The 19979-nt window shown below is 33.8% G+C and overlaps 1 protein-coding gene across 1 annotated transcript in view; it reads left to right on the top strand.

Annotated features, from left to right (window-relative positions):
- CSMD1 (CUB and Sushi multiple domains 1) overlaps window positions 1-19979 on the top strand; it is a 626201-nt gene that overhangs the window by 597644 nt on the left and 8578 nt on the right. The window contains exons 58-67 of the mRNA XM_085309436.1: window positions 1021-1197; window positions 2777-2956; window positions 4284-4457; window positions 5383-5556; window positions 8266-8339; window positions 11432-11543; window positions 12654-12833; window positions 14502-14546; window positions 18270-18431; window positions 19483-19595. Of these exons, the coding sequence (XP_085165562.1) occupies window positions 1021-1197; window positions 2777-2956; window positions 4284-4457; window positions 5383-5556; window positions 8266-8339; window positions 11432-11543; window positions 12654-12833; window positions 14502-14546; window positions 18270-18431; window positions 19483-19595 (1391 nt within the window). The remainder of the gene's footprint in view (window positions 1-1020; window positions 1198-2776; window positions 2957-4283; window positions 4458-5382; window positions 5557-8265; window positions 8340-11431; window positions 11544-12653; window positions 12834-14501; window positions 14547-18269; window positions 18432-19482; window positions 19596-19979) is intronic.

Here is a 19979-nt window from a genome sequence, read left to right on the forward strand (position 1 = left end):
GGCCTCGTCTATCCCAAGCCATTAACTTTAAATCTGTTATATTCATATTTGATCTGATAATTGGGTTAGACTAAATCATTTCAGTTCTCAGGGTGTCTCTCAAGAGACACTGTTGGTCTCTTGAGAAGAAGGAACTTGTAGTTCCTGAAATTTCTGCAAGGGTTAGTTTCAGTATGTCCTTCCAGCTTGAGGAAGCAACTCATGCTCCATGGAAGATTAAAGAAATACACATTTCTTCCTAACTCTTAGTTAATTCTGTTACTCACTTAACCCCATGATAATTTCATCTTATTCATAAGAAAAGGAATATTTTCTGTCCACCCTTGGAATTTATTATACTTTCTCTAGCATCCTGTCCACAGGGATGGTCAAATCAATGCTTTAGACAAAAGTTGTTATGAAAAAATCAAAACAAACAAAAAATTCTTCTCACATGATTATCTGTTCCATGGGAAAAAAAAATGACACTACTGTCTGAATCTCAGATGTATGAGGTTTAACCGTAGTCTACAGATGTTGTAAAGATTTGAAGCCAATACAGAACTTACTTCTTTGGTTCTTTTGAAAGACAGAAATGGACAGGAGGGATCATAAATTCCCATTTACTTATTTTTATGATTAGAAATGGAGATAGTAGTAGTCAGATAGAAAAGAGAAAAACATATCCAAGGGCAGAACAGAGGCATTAGGTGAGTCAGAAAGTGCTGCATGATCTTTCTTCTGTCCAGTGACTATACTGGGTAGAACATAACATTTTCAAGACTCAAGTGCACTGTCATATTATCATATTAATTCCCTTAGCTTCTTACACATGAATTATGAAAGAGACCAATGAACATTTTTTATACTTACTATCCCTAATTAATCAAAGTAACATATTAAGTCAAAAATACAACCATTAAACATTTTCTTTTAATATTTGCTATAACTTTTTAATAAAGTAGGCTCTTTAGAAAGCATCGACCTTCACTTTTCAGTTCCATAATGGAAATACTGACTTCTAAAACTTTTTCTTGGCAGCTGTATCTTGTGGGAACCCTGGCACTCCGGCCAATGGTATGATAATATACAGTGATGGAATATTATTCTCCAGCTCTGTCATCTATGCCTGCTGGGAAGGTTACAAGACTTCAGGGTTAACTACTCGACATTGTACTGCCAATGGCACATGGACTGGCATTGCTCCAGACTGCACAGGTCAGAAATAGCTTTCTACCTCAAAAGCTTTAAAATAGTAAGAAGGCCAACCTTTCTACAGAAAAGGATTATTTGATTTGATTAAAAAAACCAAAAACAAAAAGCATTTCTCCCTATTTTTTCTTTCTAGTAGTATATAAACATTTTATTAAATTAAGCTATTCATTAAATAATTAAAGGGAGATACATTTCTTAATACATACTAGATATTACCAGATATACTTTTTAAGATAGATATATTGGCAACTTTTCTGTGTTTGTCTCCCTCATGAATGCATATGTTAAAAATATTGCATTGTTTTTTTGCTTCTTCCATGTCTCCTTTAGCCTTTGTGTAGCTTATGTACAGAGGATGAAGTGCTATTAGTGCTAAATCAGATTTTATGTAGTGGGATAACTAAGCCCAACCTGATCAGTAAAGATTATGGCCATTCTGCTAAGGACCAAGTGTCAGGGAGCAGCAAAGGTGAGCGGCTCCACAAAAGAAGGCAAGCTGGCAGTGAAGGGAGGCAGCAAGGCTAGCAGAGGCAGTGACTTCCCTGATGAGACCAGACCTGCAGGGGCAAGGAGAGCAGAGCAGGTCAGGTGACAATAACCTTGGCCAGCCACAGTCTAATGATCTCCAGGCAAGTGTGCAAGTGGATGAGGCAGGTCCAAGATCAAACCAGGAGGCCCAGTTTGCAATGTCAGTGACCAGGCATAGGCACACCTGCAACATAGCTCAGGTACGGACCAAGGGTGAGGATTTGAGCTTAAATGCAGCTCCTGAACAAATGAGAAGAAGCTTAGACAGAGCTCCTCACAGCTCTCTCACACACAGATCTTTCCACAGCCAACTGATCCCAGGTTACAGGACTGTATCACATCAGAGCTGGCCTGGAACACAGGTAGCCAAACCCCTAGGAGGGGAGGAAAGAGGGGGGAAAGATTGTTACTGCACTCAGGGCCCCAACAAGCAGGTTACTCAAAAAAATAGAAGGCAGCAACATGGAGTCTGTTAGAAAAGCTACATACTGACCCTTGAGAGAGGTGATGTCAGATAAATAATACTGGATTCTGTTCTGTTAAACAAAGGCATCTTTCCAGGACTAAGCAAGATAAAGTTTCTCTATTAAACATTAGAAGTAGAAAATAAATCCTGAGCTCGGCGACACTGATACAGAAACAGGAATTTCTTAACTCCATTGGAATTTCTTTAAGCAATCAGTATTTGACATAATGTGACAAAAGTTCTAGTATGGAAGATTTAAAATCCCAACAAAACCGTTATGTCTAAGTGCTAGCATAACAAGCTGAAGTATCAGTAGAGCTGTTTGCTCTGCATTCTAGAGTTTATTTCAGGAATAGAGTGTGTTTGAGTGCAGTGTTTGGCTCAGAAGATTGTAGTATTGCAAAAAAAAATCTTTTTTAGCTTAAATTTTTTTTTTGATTTCATGTAAAATGCATTGATCAAAATTTTTATATTTTGTACACTAATAAAGGGATATTAGCTATATATGACTGTGTGTGTTCTTTCAATGTTTCATTATATGGTTATTGAAAAGAAAATCCTKTTTTTTTTTTTTTTTTCCTTCATTAGTGATCAGCTGTGGAGATTCAGGTGCATTAGCAAATGGCATTCAGTTTGGAAATGATTTCACCTTTAATAAGACAGTCAGATATCAGTGCAATCCAGGATATTTGATGGAGCCTGCTGGTTCATCTACCATGCGTTGCACAAAAGATAGTACTTGGAACCAGAGTAAACCAATTTGCAAAGGTTTGTTTTCAGACTTAAGTAATTCACGAATATTGTTCTGATTCTGTGGAATTCACTAGTAAGTGGTTTTATTTATAAAAGATAAAATTTGTCAAGCATCCTTCTGTGATAATTAATATGCAAATACAACTAAAACATCTAGATAAGTATTTGTGTAAAATTTTTATTTGTGTTGTACATATAAAGTGATACAAAGTCCATTAGAATACTCACATTAATGACTTCATTAGAACCAAACCATTCTGCAGTAAGATTATCAGAGCACTAACTGAAAATGCTAAGAATGAAACCCATTTTCCTTTTTTGGACTCTTTTATCTCAGATTGAAGGACCAAAATTTTCTAAAGGGATCCCACAAACTAAATTTTCCATAAAAGAAGATTCATTTGATGAAGTATTATAGTCATCAAAAGCAGCCATAAAGATGTTTTACAAATACCTAATTACAAGCACTAGCATATATGTTAACATAGAGAGATTAGAGCTGAAAGGTGAATAAGGTAGCCGGTGAAAATTCTGAGCACTGCTTCAGCAACTCAGCGAGTAAATTTAACAGCCAAGGACACCTTTTTTGTGTAAAAGGCTTAGACTGACACCTTACTCTACATTGCTTTAAAGTGTGTAAGTCTAGCCTACTAATTAAATTTTGGCCTATATAGTTGACTAATCACATTTTATGTTGTAGAAATCACTGAATCATTTCACATTTCTACTCTTTGTTGAAAGAATCAATGTATAAATGTAAATTTGGTCATTCCAAGTTTCATCGTTTTGGGGACTCTTTCAGAAACTGTAAAACATCATAGATCCATCAGACTCATGTTGCATCAAGGGGTTGATGCCTTAATGATTACCACATAATTACCAGTCAAGTCAATGTACTTTTTGTGATGAAAGCCTTAGAAAATGAGAAAGTTGATACAGTCAATATAAAGGCTTTAAATAGAGCTACACAATTAGTTTAAAATAAAATGAAAATATTTATTGAAAATGTATGAACAAGACATTTACCTAGCTCAAGAGCCTGTTGCCAGGAATGATCAGCAATGAATGTGTAAGGAAGAGATTAAGAACCACATAAAAGATATACTCTTCTGTTTTCTAGTGGCCTAAAGCCCAGGAACTTCCTAAGCCTACAGGTGGTATGATTTGTATTGTTTCTCTTATTAACAGCTTATTATCAGTTCTGTCAATATGGGCATGTTTTATTGGAGTGGAAGAGCATAAAATAATCTTTGACTTACAAAATGATCATATCCAGATATGATACTACATTCTCTTACATCCTATAAAATCTTGAAATTCTAACTTTTCTTTTTGTGACCAGCTATCACCTGCGGCCCCCCTCCGCCAGTACTCTATGGGAAAGTGGAAGGATCCGATTATCGCTGGGGTGCCAGTGTGAGTTACAGTTGTGCAGAAGGCTATCAGCTATCTAACACAGCTATTCTCTCCTGTGAGGGCCAAGGAATATGGCGGGGAGACATCCCACAATGTTTGCGTAAGTGTTCTTGGTACAATTATGATGGACTTCACCAAACTATCTCAGGCTGCAGTCAGTTTCTTTCTTATGATTTGAAAAGGACTGGACTGGATCAGGTAATATATGGACTACTGCAGGACCCTCCTTCCTTCTTCCATAAAGCATATTCTGCTATGCTGTTGAGTGGTTGTACCTGTTCATGGCTTTCTTCCTTTCTCTGAAAGTCACCTCCATCTCTTATTCTCTAATTTGACCCAACATCATCTGCCTTACTGGCAGTCTTATTTAATGTTCTGACTGAGTTGTGGTGAACATGATTAAATATTTTCTCTTAAACTTTTTATTTCTTTCCTCCATTTTCATTTCCATTAACAGGTGAAAATAAGGATCATAACCCTTAAGCTCATAGCTATCCTCTGTTTTCTTAATCCATTTTTCTTTTCTGAAGGCGAATATACACCCTCATATTTTGCTTGTTTTGATTTGCAGCTTCTTCTAAAACTGTCAGTTCTCCTCCTCCAGTGCCTGAAGTCTTGTCATGGCTCTGACAAAGATTTTTCCTTTTACTTAATGAGGGAAAAAAATTCCAGCCTACTCACCTGAGGGCAGCTGCTCTGAAAACTGGATACATTTTGAAGCATTACAGTATAACATTGGCTTCTTTCAGATCCAAATCTGATCCGCTTTTAAGTGTCTCAGTTAAAAGGCCTGATATTTTCAGGTTAAGTTTTATGCCTATAATAACAATGACAATTAATTATAAACTACTAGTAAGAATTTATCTGAGTTACAATCTTACATAGAAGACTGAACATTTATAAGATAACATTTGCACTCATATTCAGTATGTCTGACTTGCAGCTAGAACAACGGAGAATGCTTCTGAGCATTTGTTTAAGCATGTTCAGTTTTTAATAGTTCCTTCTTTTCTTTTACATATTAGCTGTATTCTGTGGTGATCCTGGTACTCCAGCGGAAGGACGCCTTAATGGAAAAAGTTTCACCTACAGATCTGAAGTTAGCTTTCAGTGTAGACCCCCTTTTATTCTGATCGGCTCTTCAAGAAGATTCTGTCAAGCAGATGGTACTTGGAGTGGAATTCAGCCAACATGCATTGGTAATAATTACCATTACTTACACTGTTTTTACTGAGAATATTCTTGATAAACAATTACACTGTCATAACTTGAGCAATTAGCTTTCCAAATATAGAAAACTTCTGCGTGGTATAAAAAGAACCAGATAAATAAGGTATTTTTAAGTATAAAATTTTTAGGATAAACACATTCACATGTGAAGTCATTTGTAAATTTACATGATTACTTGTCTGCTGGAAATGCAGAATGTCAACAAGTGCAAGAGCATAAATTAGTTTCCTCTATTTTTGGAATTTTTTAGATACATAGAAGAACTTTTTAGCAAATTAAAGACCAAATTCTATCACTGGAGAGTTAAAGGCAGTTCTTAGAACCAATCTTAAATCAAAAAACTCTTTGGACCATGCAAAAGTGGCTTGTACAACTTAAAAGTATGAAGTGCACTGGGTCTGGTCGTTTGAGATTTTGATAGACGGCTGAGTACTGTCAGCTTCATATTGACAGACATGTAAGCGATAGGCTTTTAGCATGTAACATGATCAGATTATGAGAAATACTGGACATCTGTTACTCCTGCAGACACAAGTGTTTGCCCAACTTGGCATGATTTGCTGGAGAAAATGATTTTGATGTGATAATAGAAGAATCTTCTGATATTTTCTCAAACAAAACAAAACAAAAAACATGTTCAGATACAGACTGTAGCCCAATTATGTGTTTACCTGTGGCTGAGATATTGGCTCTGTAGGAAAGCTGGTGTGGACACTTTGGGTGAAGAAGGTAAACAGGACTACGGAAAGCAGCCTGTATTTATGAATTGTTAAGATGTTAATGCTCAATATAATTCTTAAAGTAAATTCAAAAGTCCTTCATAATTTTTATGATGAATTTGGCTAGGTATATTACATCTGTGTTTTGTAACAGTGACAAGAAGGTCTAAGAAAACAAAATGTGATGTCTATAATAGAGAATTAACTATGAAAATGTCTTAACAAGTAAACTTCTCATTCACTTATGTTTTATAGCACAGTATAGAAGTATTTCCGTGTGTGCACAGCAAATGCTGTATCAAAGAGATAAACTTTATTTTACACCATAGTTCTTAAACTATTGTAATAGCAAAATACAATCACAGAATCACAGAATGGTTGAGGTTGTAAGGGACCTCTGGAGATCATCTAGTCCAACACCCTGCTCARGCAGGGTCACCTAGAGCACGTTGCACAGAATCTCATTCAGGCAGCTTTTGAATATTTCCAGGGAAGGAGACTCCACAGCCTCTCTGGGCAACCTGTTCTAGTACTCTGCCGCTCTCACAATTTTTCCTTACATTCAGGTGGAACTTCCTGTGCTTCAATTTGTGCCTGTTGCCTCTTGTCCTGTCACTTGGCACCACCGAAAAAAAGTCCAGCCTCTAAAACATTAAAGCATCTGAAATATTTACAGATAACATCATTAAAGCAATTGAAAATTAAGATCAGTGAACAGAGGACTGCCTATAAGCACCACATTCCCAAATGATGCCATCGTTTTCTATCTGCATATTGATCATTTCTTTATACTATCTGAAGACTGCTTCATTCTTTTCTACTGTGTTTGTTTTGTTCTGATGAGACACTTCTTAAAAAGTCAGTTCTGCTTCATGTTTCTATTATTAGCAATGGCACTCCAGAAGATGGCAGTTTATAAAAAGTTCTAGATAGTTCAGTGTGTTTGCTTTTTTTTTAATTTCTCATCAACATCAACATTCACTAAAACTCTTAAGCCTTTAGTATATGTCAGGCCAGCTGCTACTGCTGAAATTGTCCTGCCATCATTGAAACTGGAAGTAGACCTAGAGTGAAATGACATGTCACATTATTGGGTTACAGAAGCCTGAAAATTGTTTAGATTAAATACAGGGGCAAGCTATGTTCTTCATATTGCAATGTTAGCACAAAAACAGAGTTGTTTGCCGACAGAGAATAACACAGTACAGAGAGGTCCATGTGATCATGTCCTGTGCTGTCCCTGTCTAGATTTGACAGGGAGGAACCCCAGACCAAATACACTACCAGAATGAGATTAATCAGAATCAGCATCAATTAATCAGAAATAATTTCAGGCTGTTTTAAATTATGTTGGTGAAATTGAGCATCAAATAATTGTCTAAACTGTGTTGGCATACCTTTGGGTGAAGTCTTTCCCTTCTTCAGCATCTCCTCCTATAGAGGAGATTCCGTCAAACAATTAAGTATTTCATTTGCTATGAGGGAGCAATTATATATATATATATATATATATATATATATATATGTATGTATGTATGTATGTATGTATATGGTCTTAACTGTTAAGTGGTTCTTTGGAAAAAAAAGAGAAGGAAAATATGCCTCTATGTAGTCCATCTATACTGTGAAGAGTACTTTAGGAGGATGGGATATGTTATGCATTCAAAAAAGTTTAAAAGGATAAGCTCAGTAATAATGAACCTTTTTCTTTAACCTAATTTTAAAATCTACAATGCCAAAGATACCTGAAAAAAATCATTTAAATAATATCAATGTCCTGAAACGAAGTACTGTAATTTATCTTTGAAATTTAATGTATTGTATAGCAATACATACATTCCTTTAATAGTGTGAGTCTTGTAGTCAGTAAGCATTGATGAAATGACTTAATCTTTGCAAACAATTCTAGATTATTCTTTTTGTACAATAACATCTTTCATGTTTCACATTTTAAATTAGATCCAGCTCACAATACCTGTACAGACCCTGGTACTCCACATTTTGGAATACAAAACAGTTCCAGAGGTTATGAGGTAATTCTTTCATTTATTTGTCAGCTTCTTAAAATGAATATGTATTTAATAATTACAAAAACATTAAAATATCTGTAAGTTTAAAGATCTGTTATAAACCTTAGTAAATTTCCGCTGCTTCAGGCTTCATTCTAAGTTATTTTTTTAACATACAGGTTAAAGAATGAGCTTCTAACCTTGCAATATATCATGTATTCAGTTCTTCAGGGGAGTTCAGTACAGAGGACTATTTATAAATTGATTACACAATATGATATGACACAATATAATTACTTTGCTTTTTGACCATAATTCTTTCATACATTGATGAATAGTCAGTAAATACCTAACATCCCAAGACCTGTCTAATCCAAAGGCCATGTAGTCCTTGACAAAAACAGTCATCAAGTGACTTACTAAATTAGCAATTGATGCTTACATTTTATTCATAGTCAAAGAAGATAAAATTATTCTATGAGTTGGATCCAGATTCTCTGTGATGAATGTCCATTTCACAATTTCCAAATTCTCCATAGGATATTATTTACTAAATGACAGTCATAAAAATGACTGAGGAAAAAAAATATATACAACAATGATCAATCCTTAATCTTTTTTTAGATTGATTAACTTCATGTGGCGAGATTCTTCAGGTATAAATATTTGTGATTAGAATCTGAAATATACTTTCTTTGGGTTTGCTACTTATTTCTGATCCTAGTACAGTGTGCCATTTGGTGTTACAATCAAGTTCAGTAAGTTTCTGTAAATTCCTCTACTTTTTGGTGCAATCTCTCTCCTGGAATTATGCTGTCCATCTTAGATGTGGTTGATAGCTCCTTTCTTCACTGTTAATTTCCACCTAGCTTGTAGGTGCCCAGACACTTTCACATCAGCCACATCTTGTGGCATCCCCTCTGAGGTATGTTTCCTTTCAGTACTAGGTGCATCTGTTGTCTCATGTTGAACCCATGCCTGTCCCTGTCATCTCTTCAAACGCAACTCTAATCTGTGCCTAATTTGATCTAGGCTTTTCCCCCTTCCCACTTTAACCGGCTTCACAAGTTGACTTTAGATCAAAATTGTACTGCTCCAATTCCTCTGAATATGAAGACTAAATTTCTCTTTTCATTGACTTTTGGAGGCAGTGGTAGTTTTTTGTCTGTTCTGGACTTAGGCTTTCTTAAGTATGTGCTTTTTCTCCCAAACACAAATAATAATAACTTAGAGTTGAAGTTGTGCATGTATGGATTAACACGGTCAGATCACAATCTGGCACAACAAGACGTTGACTTCTCTCTGATTACTAGTGAGGTAGATTTTTTTTTCGGCATATGTGACTAGTGGGGCTTCTGGTTTGCCAAACTTCTATAAAACAGCTTTTAACAGTTTTTCCTCATCACAGAAAGATGTGATGGCAGGCAAGGAGAACTTGAAGGATTTTCTTTTATCTACCAGCATCACTTCTGTCTTGCCCTGGTTCATTTTGTGGCTGTTGTGCTTCACTGCTCTCTAACTGTTGCAAATGCCTCCAGTGTTTTTCCCCAGACTGTACACAGAGTACATTACTTTTATTTTTTATTTTTCCTGTAAAAGGAGAAGTACCTTCAACACAGACATTTAATTTTTCTTTGGCCTTCTGGATCAATGAAGAAATATTTACAGCTCATTATTACTTACTGATATTATAATTGGTAATTTTATAAGAAGCAAGATGACAGAGAGTGAAGATCAGCTACATTCTGTACTAGTCTCTACTACAGACATGCTGTGTGTCCTTGGAAAAACACAGAGATGAAAATGTTTAAAAATAGTAGCAAATGGATAAGCCTATAAAACCATATCAGTAATTTGACATTGAAAAATAATAGTGGATTTCCCAAGCCACTTCAGGTAGAACTGGGGCTGCATTTGCTGAACAGCTATCATGATAATCTCTTTTTGAGCAACTAAGTATATATTTAACTTAGGTAGTCACTTTTGAAAATGCTGCCCTTTGCCTCACTTCTCTTTTTATTCTGTTGTACTGATTAGGTATTTTTTAATGTCTATTGAAGTTCTCTCATGAATTTTGCATTATATAACTATTTGTATTTATATCCCTGAAAAATATTTTATTAGTATTCATTGACTACACTTCACTTGCAATACACTTATTTGCATTTTTCCATGTGATGTATTACTTAATAAATTGAATAATTTCAAAAAATATTTACTACTACTTTTTTTTTTTTTTTTTCATTTTACCTGATCATATCTATTGCCTAATTGTTTTATCCAAAAAGAAATCAATTTCTTTGTGGTCATCTCTGCATCCTCAAGAATCCTAACTATTCTAGGCACTTTTTCATTTTAGTAAACTTTCCATTCAATCTCTTTCTCTTATATTGTGAAAGTTATTCCTTCATCACAGCATCTTTTTTATCAAAATTTCATGCTTTTCTCAGTGGAACTTTTTTTTCACTTTGTGCCTTTTCTTCTGAAAACCCATCTTCTTTTCCAGACCAGTGTTTCACCCCTCAGAACAGAAGTGTCATATCATAATTGACCATAGTAAGGCTTTCCTTATCATCAATCTGCAAGTTGAACATTTCAAGTAAAACTTAAGTAGTTTGTAGTAACAAATGCAATGCAAAGAATTGTAGCCCAGAACTTTCTCTATTGAATTTAATTGTGGATGCAATTATTCCTTATAGCCTTTTCTTTTTCCTATTTTGTCTTAAAAATAGTCTTAATAAAGACATGTAATATGAAGAGAAACATTTAAAATAAATTTTACGGTCAAATCCTATTGGAACAGGTGGAGTGGTGTACAACAAACGGATAAGTCTATCATTTGGTTGCTTCTGTAACTCTTACAGACTAATGAGTTGAAATGTATTCTGTTCTGTGTTTACAGCCTTATCAATGCTTTTTTCACTTACTAGTTTCAAATAAGATTATGAAAGATCACCTACTCAAACTTTTCTTGTCATAAAAGTTTTGTTCTATAAACTGTAAGCAGAAGCCTTTTTTATTTTTAAAAAAATCTCTCCAGTAGCTTATGACCGTATTGATATCTGACTACATGTGCTAGATACCTATTCCATCTAACATCCTATTGTGGTCCCTAGGTTGGGAGCACAGTCTTTTTCAGATGCAGGAAAGGTTATCATATTCAGGGGTCTACAACTCGTTCTTGTCTTGCTAACTTAACCTGGAGTGGCATACAGTCTGAATGTATTCGTAAGTCTGGTTTTCTTATTTTGTTTTTTGTATGCTGTGCAATTTTGAGAGTTAAAATCGATGCATATGGAAACTTGTAGTAAATAATACGTGGCAAAAAGTTAACTTAACAACGGTATGCAATTTACCTTGCTTCCTTTTCTAAGACCAGAGATATATTTATGATTATTACTTTGAAATAATTTTTAGATGATTATTTTTCATGGAGATCATAATAATTCTGTCAGTTTTACTCAAAAAATGTCTGTCCTCATGAATCCCACTGCATTACTTGCTTGAAGTTAGTCTAGTTTCTCTCTGTATATATCGGGTTAATAGAGAAAAGAGAGTGTCCTTCAGTATGCCTTGAGATACTTTTTTGGCTGGTATTTTGTAAGCCAAACTAGAACTCACAGAAATTCTGCTTTTCTGGCCTCTATATGGTTATATAAGTGATTAGTGTATTTAAATCTATGTATTAGTTGGAGAACATCAAATAACCACTGTATTAAAATACACTGATCTAAGATGGATATAATCCATTAGAGTGACCTTAGATTCTTATCCTATTTCAAATTAACTTTGAGTTGTTATAAATGAATATCATGGAGCACAAAGACGGAAGCACATTGAACAAAATATCTGTTATAATCAATGTACTGTGACAAACTCTTCCTATGGAATTTAAATTTCATTTGAAATTTATAATTGATTTATTTAGCACTGTAACCATTCTGTAATTTTTAAGGTTATTTAAAACTTTGAATGGAAGTGATGCTTGAAGCTGTGACAGTACGATAATTCACAGGGCCAATCATTGCAGGAAATACAATGGCATGAGCCTTGACTTCCCTTCATTTTAACTCTTTTTTGCCATGCTATTTTGATTTAATTTCAATATATTGTTCAAAAATACATGACAGTATCATTTCCATCTTCCCATGATAATAAAACCATACACTTAAGAGTGTAACTGCTTCTTATGAATGCAAGCTACTTCTACAAGTTATACAAAATTTATCTAATGAAAAGGGATGGGTTGGTATGCATTTATTTTAAATAACATGTACTAATCCTGTGGAAAAACTGCCATCACTATTTAACTCTAAAAAAAAAAAAAACCATTTGCAGCTCATGCTTGCAGGCAGCCAGAAACTCCAGCACATGTCGATGTGAAAGCAATAGATCTTCCTACTTTAGGATATACTTTGGTGTATACCTGTCAGCCAGGATTTTTTCTTGCTGGTGGATCAGAGCATCGGACTTGTAAACCAGACATGAAATGGACAGGAAAATCACCTATTTGTAAAAGTAAGTCATTGCTCATGTGATATGTTATGCCCTACATGGTTGGATTTCATTTTTCCCTTACCTTTTTATTCTGTAAAATAAGATTGAATTTGCCCAATTATTATTTAAAAATGCATAGGGCACAGTAGCTTTTACTTTTTGAAAGAAACAGTAAAAACATCAAAATGAACATAGTATTTGGAACTCACTGAAGAAAATATGTGGGTATGAGTGAGTAACAACACCAAAGAAAAACTAAATTATATGAAGTGTTCCTTTTAACTAAATTTTCCTTACCTTTTTGGCACAGTTTCAGAGTATTTGGATGTGCTTAATGTTTAATGTATCATTTTTTATTAGGAACAAGGATAAAAAGTTATTTTTGGGGAGGCAAATTTTTAGATTCATTCAGGTATGCTTAGTACATTGCATGCTTTTTGTCTGAGAGAAATTTATTTCCAAATAAAAATGAATAAAACCCTCAAAAAAATAAAATAAATCTTTGTATGAAATTCCACTTTCCTTTACACCCATGTAATTTCTTATAATTTTGCTAGAGTAACTCTGAGTATATAGTTAGGAAAGATAAATCAGCCCATACATGTGAATAAATATGCCTATAAGTTCCCATATCCCCAAAATTTTAAAAGTTAGTATTTAAAACATAAGTAAGGGAAAAACAGTCAGATGTTGTAGGTAAGACACTTGCAACATAATGTTTAATTCTAATATACCAAAGAACTCTAGATCCATTTGAGATATGAACAGTTTTTCATTTTTCTTAAAATAATGGGTAGGCTACTTTGTTTCAACATTGACAAGAAGTATCATCTAGAGCTAGAGCTTTATCTTGTGCTAGTTCCCCAAAGGGCGATTTTTCATGGGTAATATATAATTAATTAATTGAGATAAATTGCCTTTTATGTGTTTTTGTTCTTTTTTTTTAAGATAAAATGCAGAAATAAATTCCTCCAGCTTTCATACAACCAAACAAGAGTAAATTCTTGTTTATTGGCTTAAAATCTTTAGATAGAATTCTTCTTGTGCTCCCCCTTTTTGTGCTTTTTTTTTTAAAAAGCATTTGATTAGTATAATCAGTGTAATCAGTGAATTTCTACTCATAAAGAAAAAAGCATGTGAACATCTTACCACTAGGCATTAGTATTTTTAAAGTGACTAGCAGTACGTGGCCAAATTTGAGCTGGGATCAATGAACATAACTCTACTGATTATGCCAGAAGTATATGTCATCATAACTCAGCTATCTGGCTTTTGTTGGTTTGTGTCACAAATATATCAATCTTTAGTAACTGTTTTATTATCTTTAATATAATATTATGCATAATTAAACATAGTATTTGTCCCCTCTATAAGGCTCTCTTTTATAGCTCTGGGACTGATATAAACATTTTTAGACTTAAGTGTATGAAAAATCTAGCTAGCCAAACCACTTTCTGTAGTAAAAATGTTGTTTTCCTAAATTATTTTCTAAATTATTTTCTGATGTTTTTTGTGTAAATATTTAGGTTTGAACATGTAAAGTATTCAAGACCAGTTATTTCTGTTTTAAATATAGCTCTATTGGATAAGGGATAATTGCATCAATCAGGCATTTTTTTAGCATTCTATTAAAAAAAAAACAACAATAAATATGTTCATGAAAATGATAATTTGTCTTTTTACTTGTAGGTAAAGGAGTGAGAGAAGTTAATGAAACAATAACTAAAACTCCAGGTTTGTATACAAGAGTTTTAGAACTAAATAAATTAAAATGATTTACATCCAAGATTGTTATGGATGATAAAACTATTTCCAATACTTTAGTATTTCATTACTCATTTCAAAGAAATATAAATGTTTAGGATATTCATAATGACAGGTAACATGTAAAATCTACTCTCTGAAATGCTTTCCCAAAGAGCATCCGTATATAGTAATTTCTACAGTATCAATTTTGTAAATCACACAAAAAGAAATATCAAGCCAAAATAGTAAAGCATGTGTAGGCAAGAAGCAGAGTTGAAGTAGTTTTATATCAGAGAGATTGCTATAACAGAGAGCCTTATGATGAATGTAGTCTATAACATAAAAAAGAAAAATCAATTTTAGAAGTTTGGCTGGCCTTCATTTCAAAGAAGTTCTCAAGGTGCTCTCAGCTGGGGCTCCCCAACTGTGTGCCACAAGTAGCAGGCAAATACTACTGCCAGATTTGTATGCCTCCTCATGAGCATGTTTGGAATTAATCTTTTCCTTCTGCTAGTGATAAAGTGGGCAAACACATTTGAGAACTCCTTTGTATAGATCTTCTTAGATCCAGTCTTTTTCAAAAAAAGAAAGGCCTAATTTTAATGACATATTTAACTACAGAGTTTTCACCAAATAAATGAACTTACAAATCAACATTCTAAATTTTTGCAGACGGTAGGTAAAATAAGATGAATGCTTAACACTCGTGGCAGTTCACAGACGGACCTTCTAGAATACTGGGATAAAAAGAGATTTCTGCTGATAATTAACCTTCTTGGTGAGATTGTTAGTAAGATTGTCAGGTGAAGCCATAAATGAGTTCTTTTCAAATGCATTGCTTTTATAGACACATACTAATGCAGAATATAATGTGCATTCATCATAATTAATCAACAGTCTTCACTTATTAGAGGCTTCACCTCACTGCACAGCTAAAGTACACATTAATCTGCTACCACACGGTTTTTGAAGTTTCCATGGCAAATTAAAATACCGACCAAGTATTCAAATACATTCACTATGCAGAGCATTGGTAGCAATTCACACTGTATTATGTCTTTTATGACCAGTTTTGAAAGGTACTATTTGAAAGGCATCTATTATAAAAATGAAATATTATGACTATACATGTCTATGATGGTAAGCAGAGAAGTGAAACTGTCTAATAAATGACAGTAATTAAAAAGGAAAAGTTTTAAGGTTAAGGAAAAGTTTTAAAAGCATATCTGCATTATCATTGCAATTTTTAAACTTGTGAATTCTATTAAATAGAGAAAACTATGTTAGAGCATTTTCCTTATCCTATTTTCTTAGGTTTTGGTAGAATTCTCTTTGCTGCTATGTGTATTCTAAATGGCATAAAGCTAATATTTCTGAACTAGAGCTTAGTAACAGAATAGATTTATGTGCTGACTTCATGTGTTTGGATATCTGAATCAAAATGATGTGCTTAATTGTTTATTAAGTGGGTAGTTTTTGCCACAGTTAAGGTTTATATAAGCACTAATAACTATCATTTTTAAAGTACTGTATACTGTAGTAATGTATAAATTGGAAATAATGAATTCTCACAATGTACACGAAGTTTAAGAACTACTTTGGTTCCCATGGTTCTCACTGCTTTGAATAGTCTTTGCAAAAGTAGTTAGGGAGCTGTTTTAAGTAACAGCAATGGATTTCCCATTTCTAACATTCTCTCCACAATGTGTAAGCAGTTCACCACTGGTGTAATAAAACCCGATTCACTTTTCTCTTCCTGCATTTGCTTGCAGCGTCTGGGAAAGGCATCCCAAGGGTTGGGAGAATTTGTGTTAGAGCTGTTCAGTGATTCATCAGCACCCTGCATAGGACTGCAGTGCTTATATTTTAACCTTCTCCAAAATCACGATTGGGAAATAGAAAAGCTATTTTCTTCCCCTACTGATCTGGCTCATCTGCTGCAGATGTAAATTCTATAAATACGAAGCCAATGATAGTGTTCCACATACAGTGATGAGTTACGATTGATGGTCAAAGTGTTAGAGAAGCTAAATGTTGGATATTGAAAGGGATGAGAGCAGTATCATGTCCACTTCTTGAGAAAAAATCTTATTTAGTAACTCCCGGCACTGTAGCAGGTTTATGTCAGTAATACTGGTCTTTCACCTTGGTAGGAATAAATTTAAACACGTTTAATGAAAAGCGAAGACAAATACCAAAAAACACAAGCAAATGTTCACACTCGGTGCCACATGATTTGAAAATTTCTTTAGTCCATTGATTGTACTACCGCAGATGTCAGTCCTGCACTGGCATCCAAATGAGTGCACACCTGCTGTGTGACTTTGAGAACTACTGACGTACTCATAGCGCCACAGAATCGCAAGTGCTTCCTTCCCACAGCAAAACTCTGTGCAGGGCTGGGGCTTTACACCAGGCAACCTAGACTTACTACTAGAGGTCTGAAAGACAGTGACATCACAACTGAAATTTAATATAGAATAAATTCAGTATAGATAGCCATCTTTACAAGTACTCAAAGGCATTTGTAAATACAAAAAAGTCATTAATTTTTAGAGTTTATAAAAGTATGAAATACTACTTTTCTATGTCATTTTGCCAAGATACCATGTGATTGGTTCAACAGTTCTTTTCATAAAATTTTATTTTGATTGTTAAAGCATTTTTCAAATTATCTTGCTAGAAAAACTTAGCGCTACATGGAAAAATGTCTATTTTCGCTTGTCAGAAGCTGACAGGAACCACTGGGTACTGTCTAGCCAGGAGGAGGATTCATCCCTCTTGGCCAGTAGTTAACCCTCATGTATAAGGGGGGGAAATGAAAGTTCAAGAAATATGTAGGACCCAGCAAATGTAGGTAACATAAAGTGAACATCTATTAGCATAATATTTTTTTCCTCTAATTTTCTAATTAATGTACAGATATTGCAGAAACTGTTGAATAATAAGGGACATTTCCTATATTCTGTAGGCAATTTAACCAAATATTTAAAATGCATCATTTAAATATAATAAATATATATATTTTTATGAATAGAGAAAGCATCCCAGTAACATCAAGAAAATGACTAAAACACATACATTTCTACCAATAATTCATGCCTTATTTTATAGGCTTTATACTTCATACTATTTAAAGTGAAACTGCTGTTTCAGCAAAAGATCCTTATTCTAAATCAAAAATATACTCTGCTCAGACACCTCCACCGTTCACAGGTGCAGTAGTTTCTCGTGAAAAAAAATCCTTAAAAAGATTAATAAATAACTTGTGCTAAATTCCCTTTGGAGTTTGATGACAGTGGTTATATATTACATACAGTGTTACATTAATAGATTTATGAAACAAGGGAGACTACCTATCACCTCCTTCAAGGAATACCTAAGAAATACCTTTTTTCCATCATACTCTAAGACCTGGGGGCTTTGGAAGTAAAGTCCACCATTTCAGTGAATGTTCGGGACATTCACTGACATATACATGCAGTGTGATGTTATAATGAAGTATAGATGAGTGCAATATAGGAAATTGGGTGGAAAGTTTGTTATATATATATTTCCTTTAGTGCTGTAAAATGTTTACTACCAAATGTATTTAAAACAGTAGATTGAAGCTGCAACAGAGAAACTGAAGAACCTGGATATGAAAGATTGTTATTGTGTTGTAATTTACTGCTTTATTTACGCTTTCCTTCTTTGCCTACTTTTGTTTAGTTCCTTCAGATGTATTTTTTATAAATTCACTGTGGAAAGGGTTTTACGAATATTTAGGAAAAAGACAGCCTGCTACTCTAACTGTTGATTGGTTCAATACTACAAGCAGCAAAGTGAATGCCACATTCCTTGAAGCATCCAACATACAAATCAAACTATCAGGTAGGTTTGGTAATAAATATTAGAAAAGCTCTCCTTTTCATTTTTTCACCTCTTCAATTTTGTTGTATGTACTACTGAACACAAAATGAAACCAAAACCTTATGTTTTAATTAAAAATCTTTTCAGCATTTTTTCCAAAAGTGTTTCTAAATGTAATGGACTGCCCACATTTCAGTCAGTTTATATGTGGTTACCCACCTATTTTTTCCTTTACATTTCAAATAAATATGCAGGTGTAATTTTTAATCTCATACTGTTAAGTAGTATTGATATATCGAACTCACAGGTAGTTTACAATTGACAGGCAAAGTGTGTACAGCATTTTAAGAGCTGTAATGTTGGAAAAACTCCATTATTCAATAGTGGTTAACATCTATTTTAAGGAATAAGGTCTTAATAATGGCATGACAGAAAATAGACACAGAAAATTAAAGAAGACTGTAAAATATGCATACCTTTTAATCAACATTGTATATTTCTTGCCAGAAAACTGAATGTAGTGTTCTAATCTTACACTCTGATCATAGTTATATTTGAAATGATCATTATCGGCTTTCATAACCTTTTAAAGTCAGGAGTACGGAGAGAATTTCGGTAGCCATCTGCCAAGTAGCAAACTTTCTTCCATATTACCATTGATATTTACGATAGCAGTATACTGTTGTGAATAAAAGACATATTTCTGCAATTCAAATTGGCGGTCTCGTTGTAGCAGGCAGAGAATTCTGTCTGTATTCATTTATACAAATACTGCATGAAAAGACAAATATTTTTGCCCATTTGCATATAACATTAAACTCCATAGAAAAAATCTTTGCATTCTGTTATCAAATATGATGTGGGCAAAAGATCAGTAAAATAAAATCCTATTATTATGGAGTTATAAAATATTGCTTTATTCAGCTTATAACATTCTTTTAGTGCCGAGTGTTTTCCACAATATATTTTGATTATAATTCTAAAGCAATATACTTGGGCTCTGAAAGGACATTAGAATAAACTGGTTAAAAAAATGTTTAAAAGGTATATGTTACTTCCTTTAAATTAATAGGTGTTTACAAGAAAGAAGAAGCCCATTTACTCTTGAAAGTTTTTCAGATTAAAGGACCTAGTGATATTTTTGTAAGCAAGTTTGAAAATGACAACTGGGCCCTAGATGGTTATGTAAGTAATCAGACTTCTGTTGATAAAGTTTACTCAATTTAAAGCTTAAAGAAATCTATGATTGCCTATATAGCTCTATCCAACCAACTTTATATATTATAGATGTGCAGTGCATCAATCTAGATATCAGTGTAGAAAAGGGAGTTATTTCATTCTTTGCAGTATTCTTTTGTGCCTTATGATTCTTTCTATGGAAAAATAGTTTAAAGGTCTGACAATATAGTGGATGTCTAAACGAATATAATAATTCAATTATGTATGTCATCTGACAAACTTTAAGAACCAGCAAAATGTGTAAGATAAGTTTTTCAAGGTGTTACTTTGAAACATTGTTAAAATGGTTCTGTAGGCCTAGAGTGTTTACTTACGCTTTAGAAAATAAAA

Source organism: Rhea americana, unplaced genomic scaffold (assembly GCF_003343005.1).
Source record: "Rhea americana isolate MKP2758 unplaced genomic scaffold, rheAme1 scaffold_299, whole genome shotgun sequence".
NCBI lineage: Eukaryota > Metazoa > Chordata > Aves > Rheiformes > Rheidae > Rhea > Rhea americana.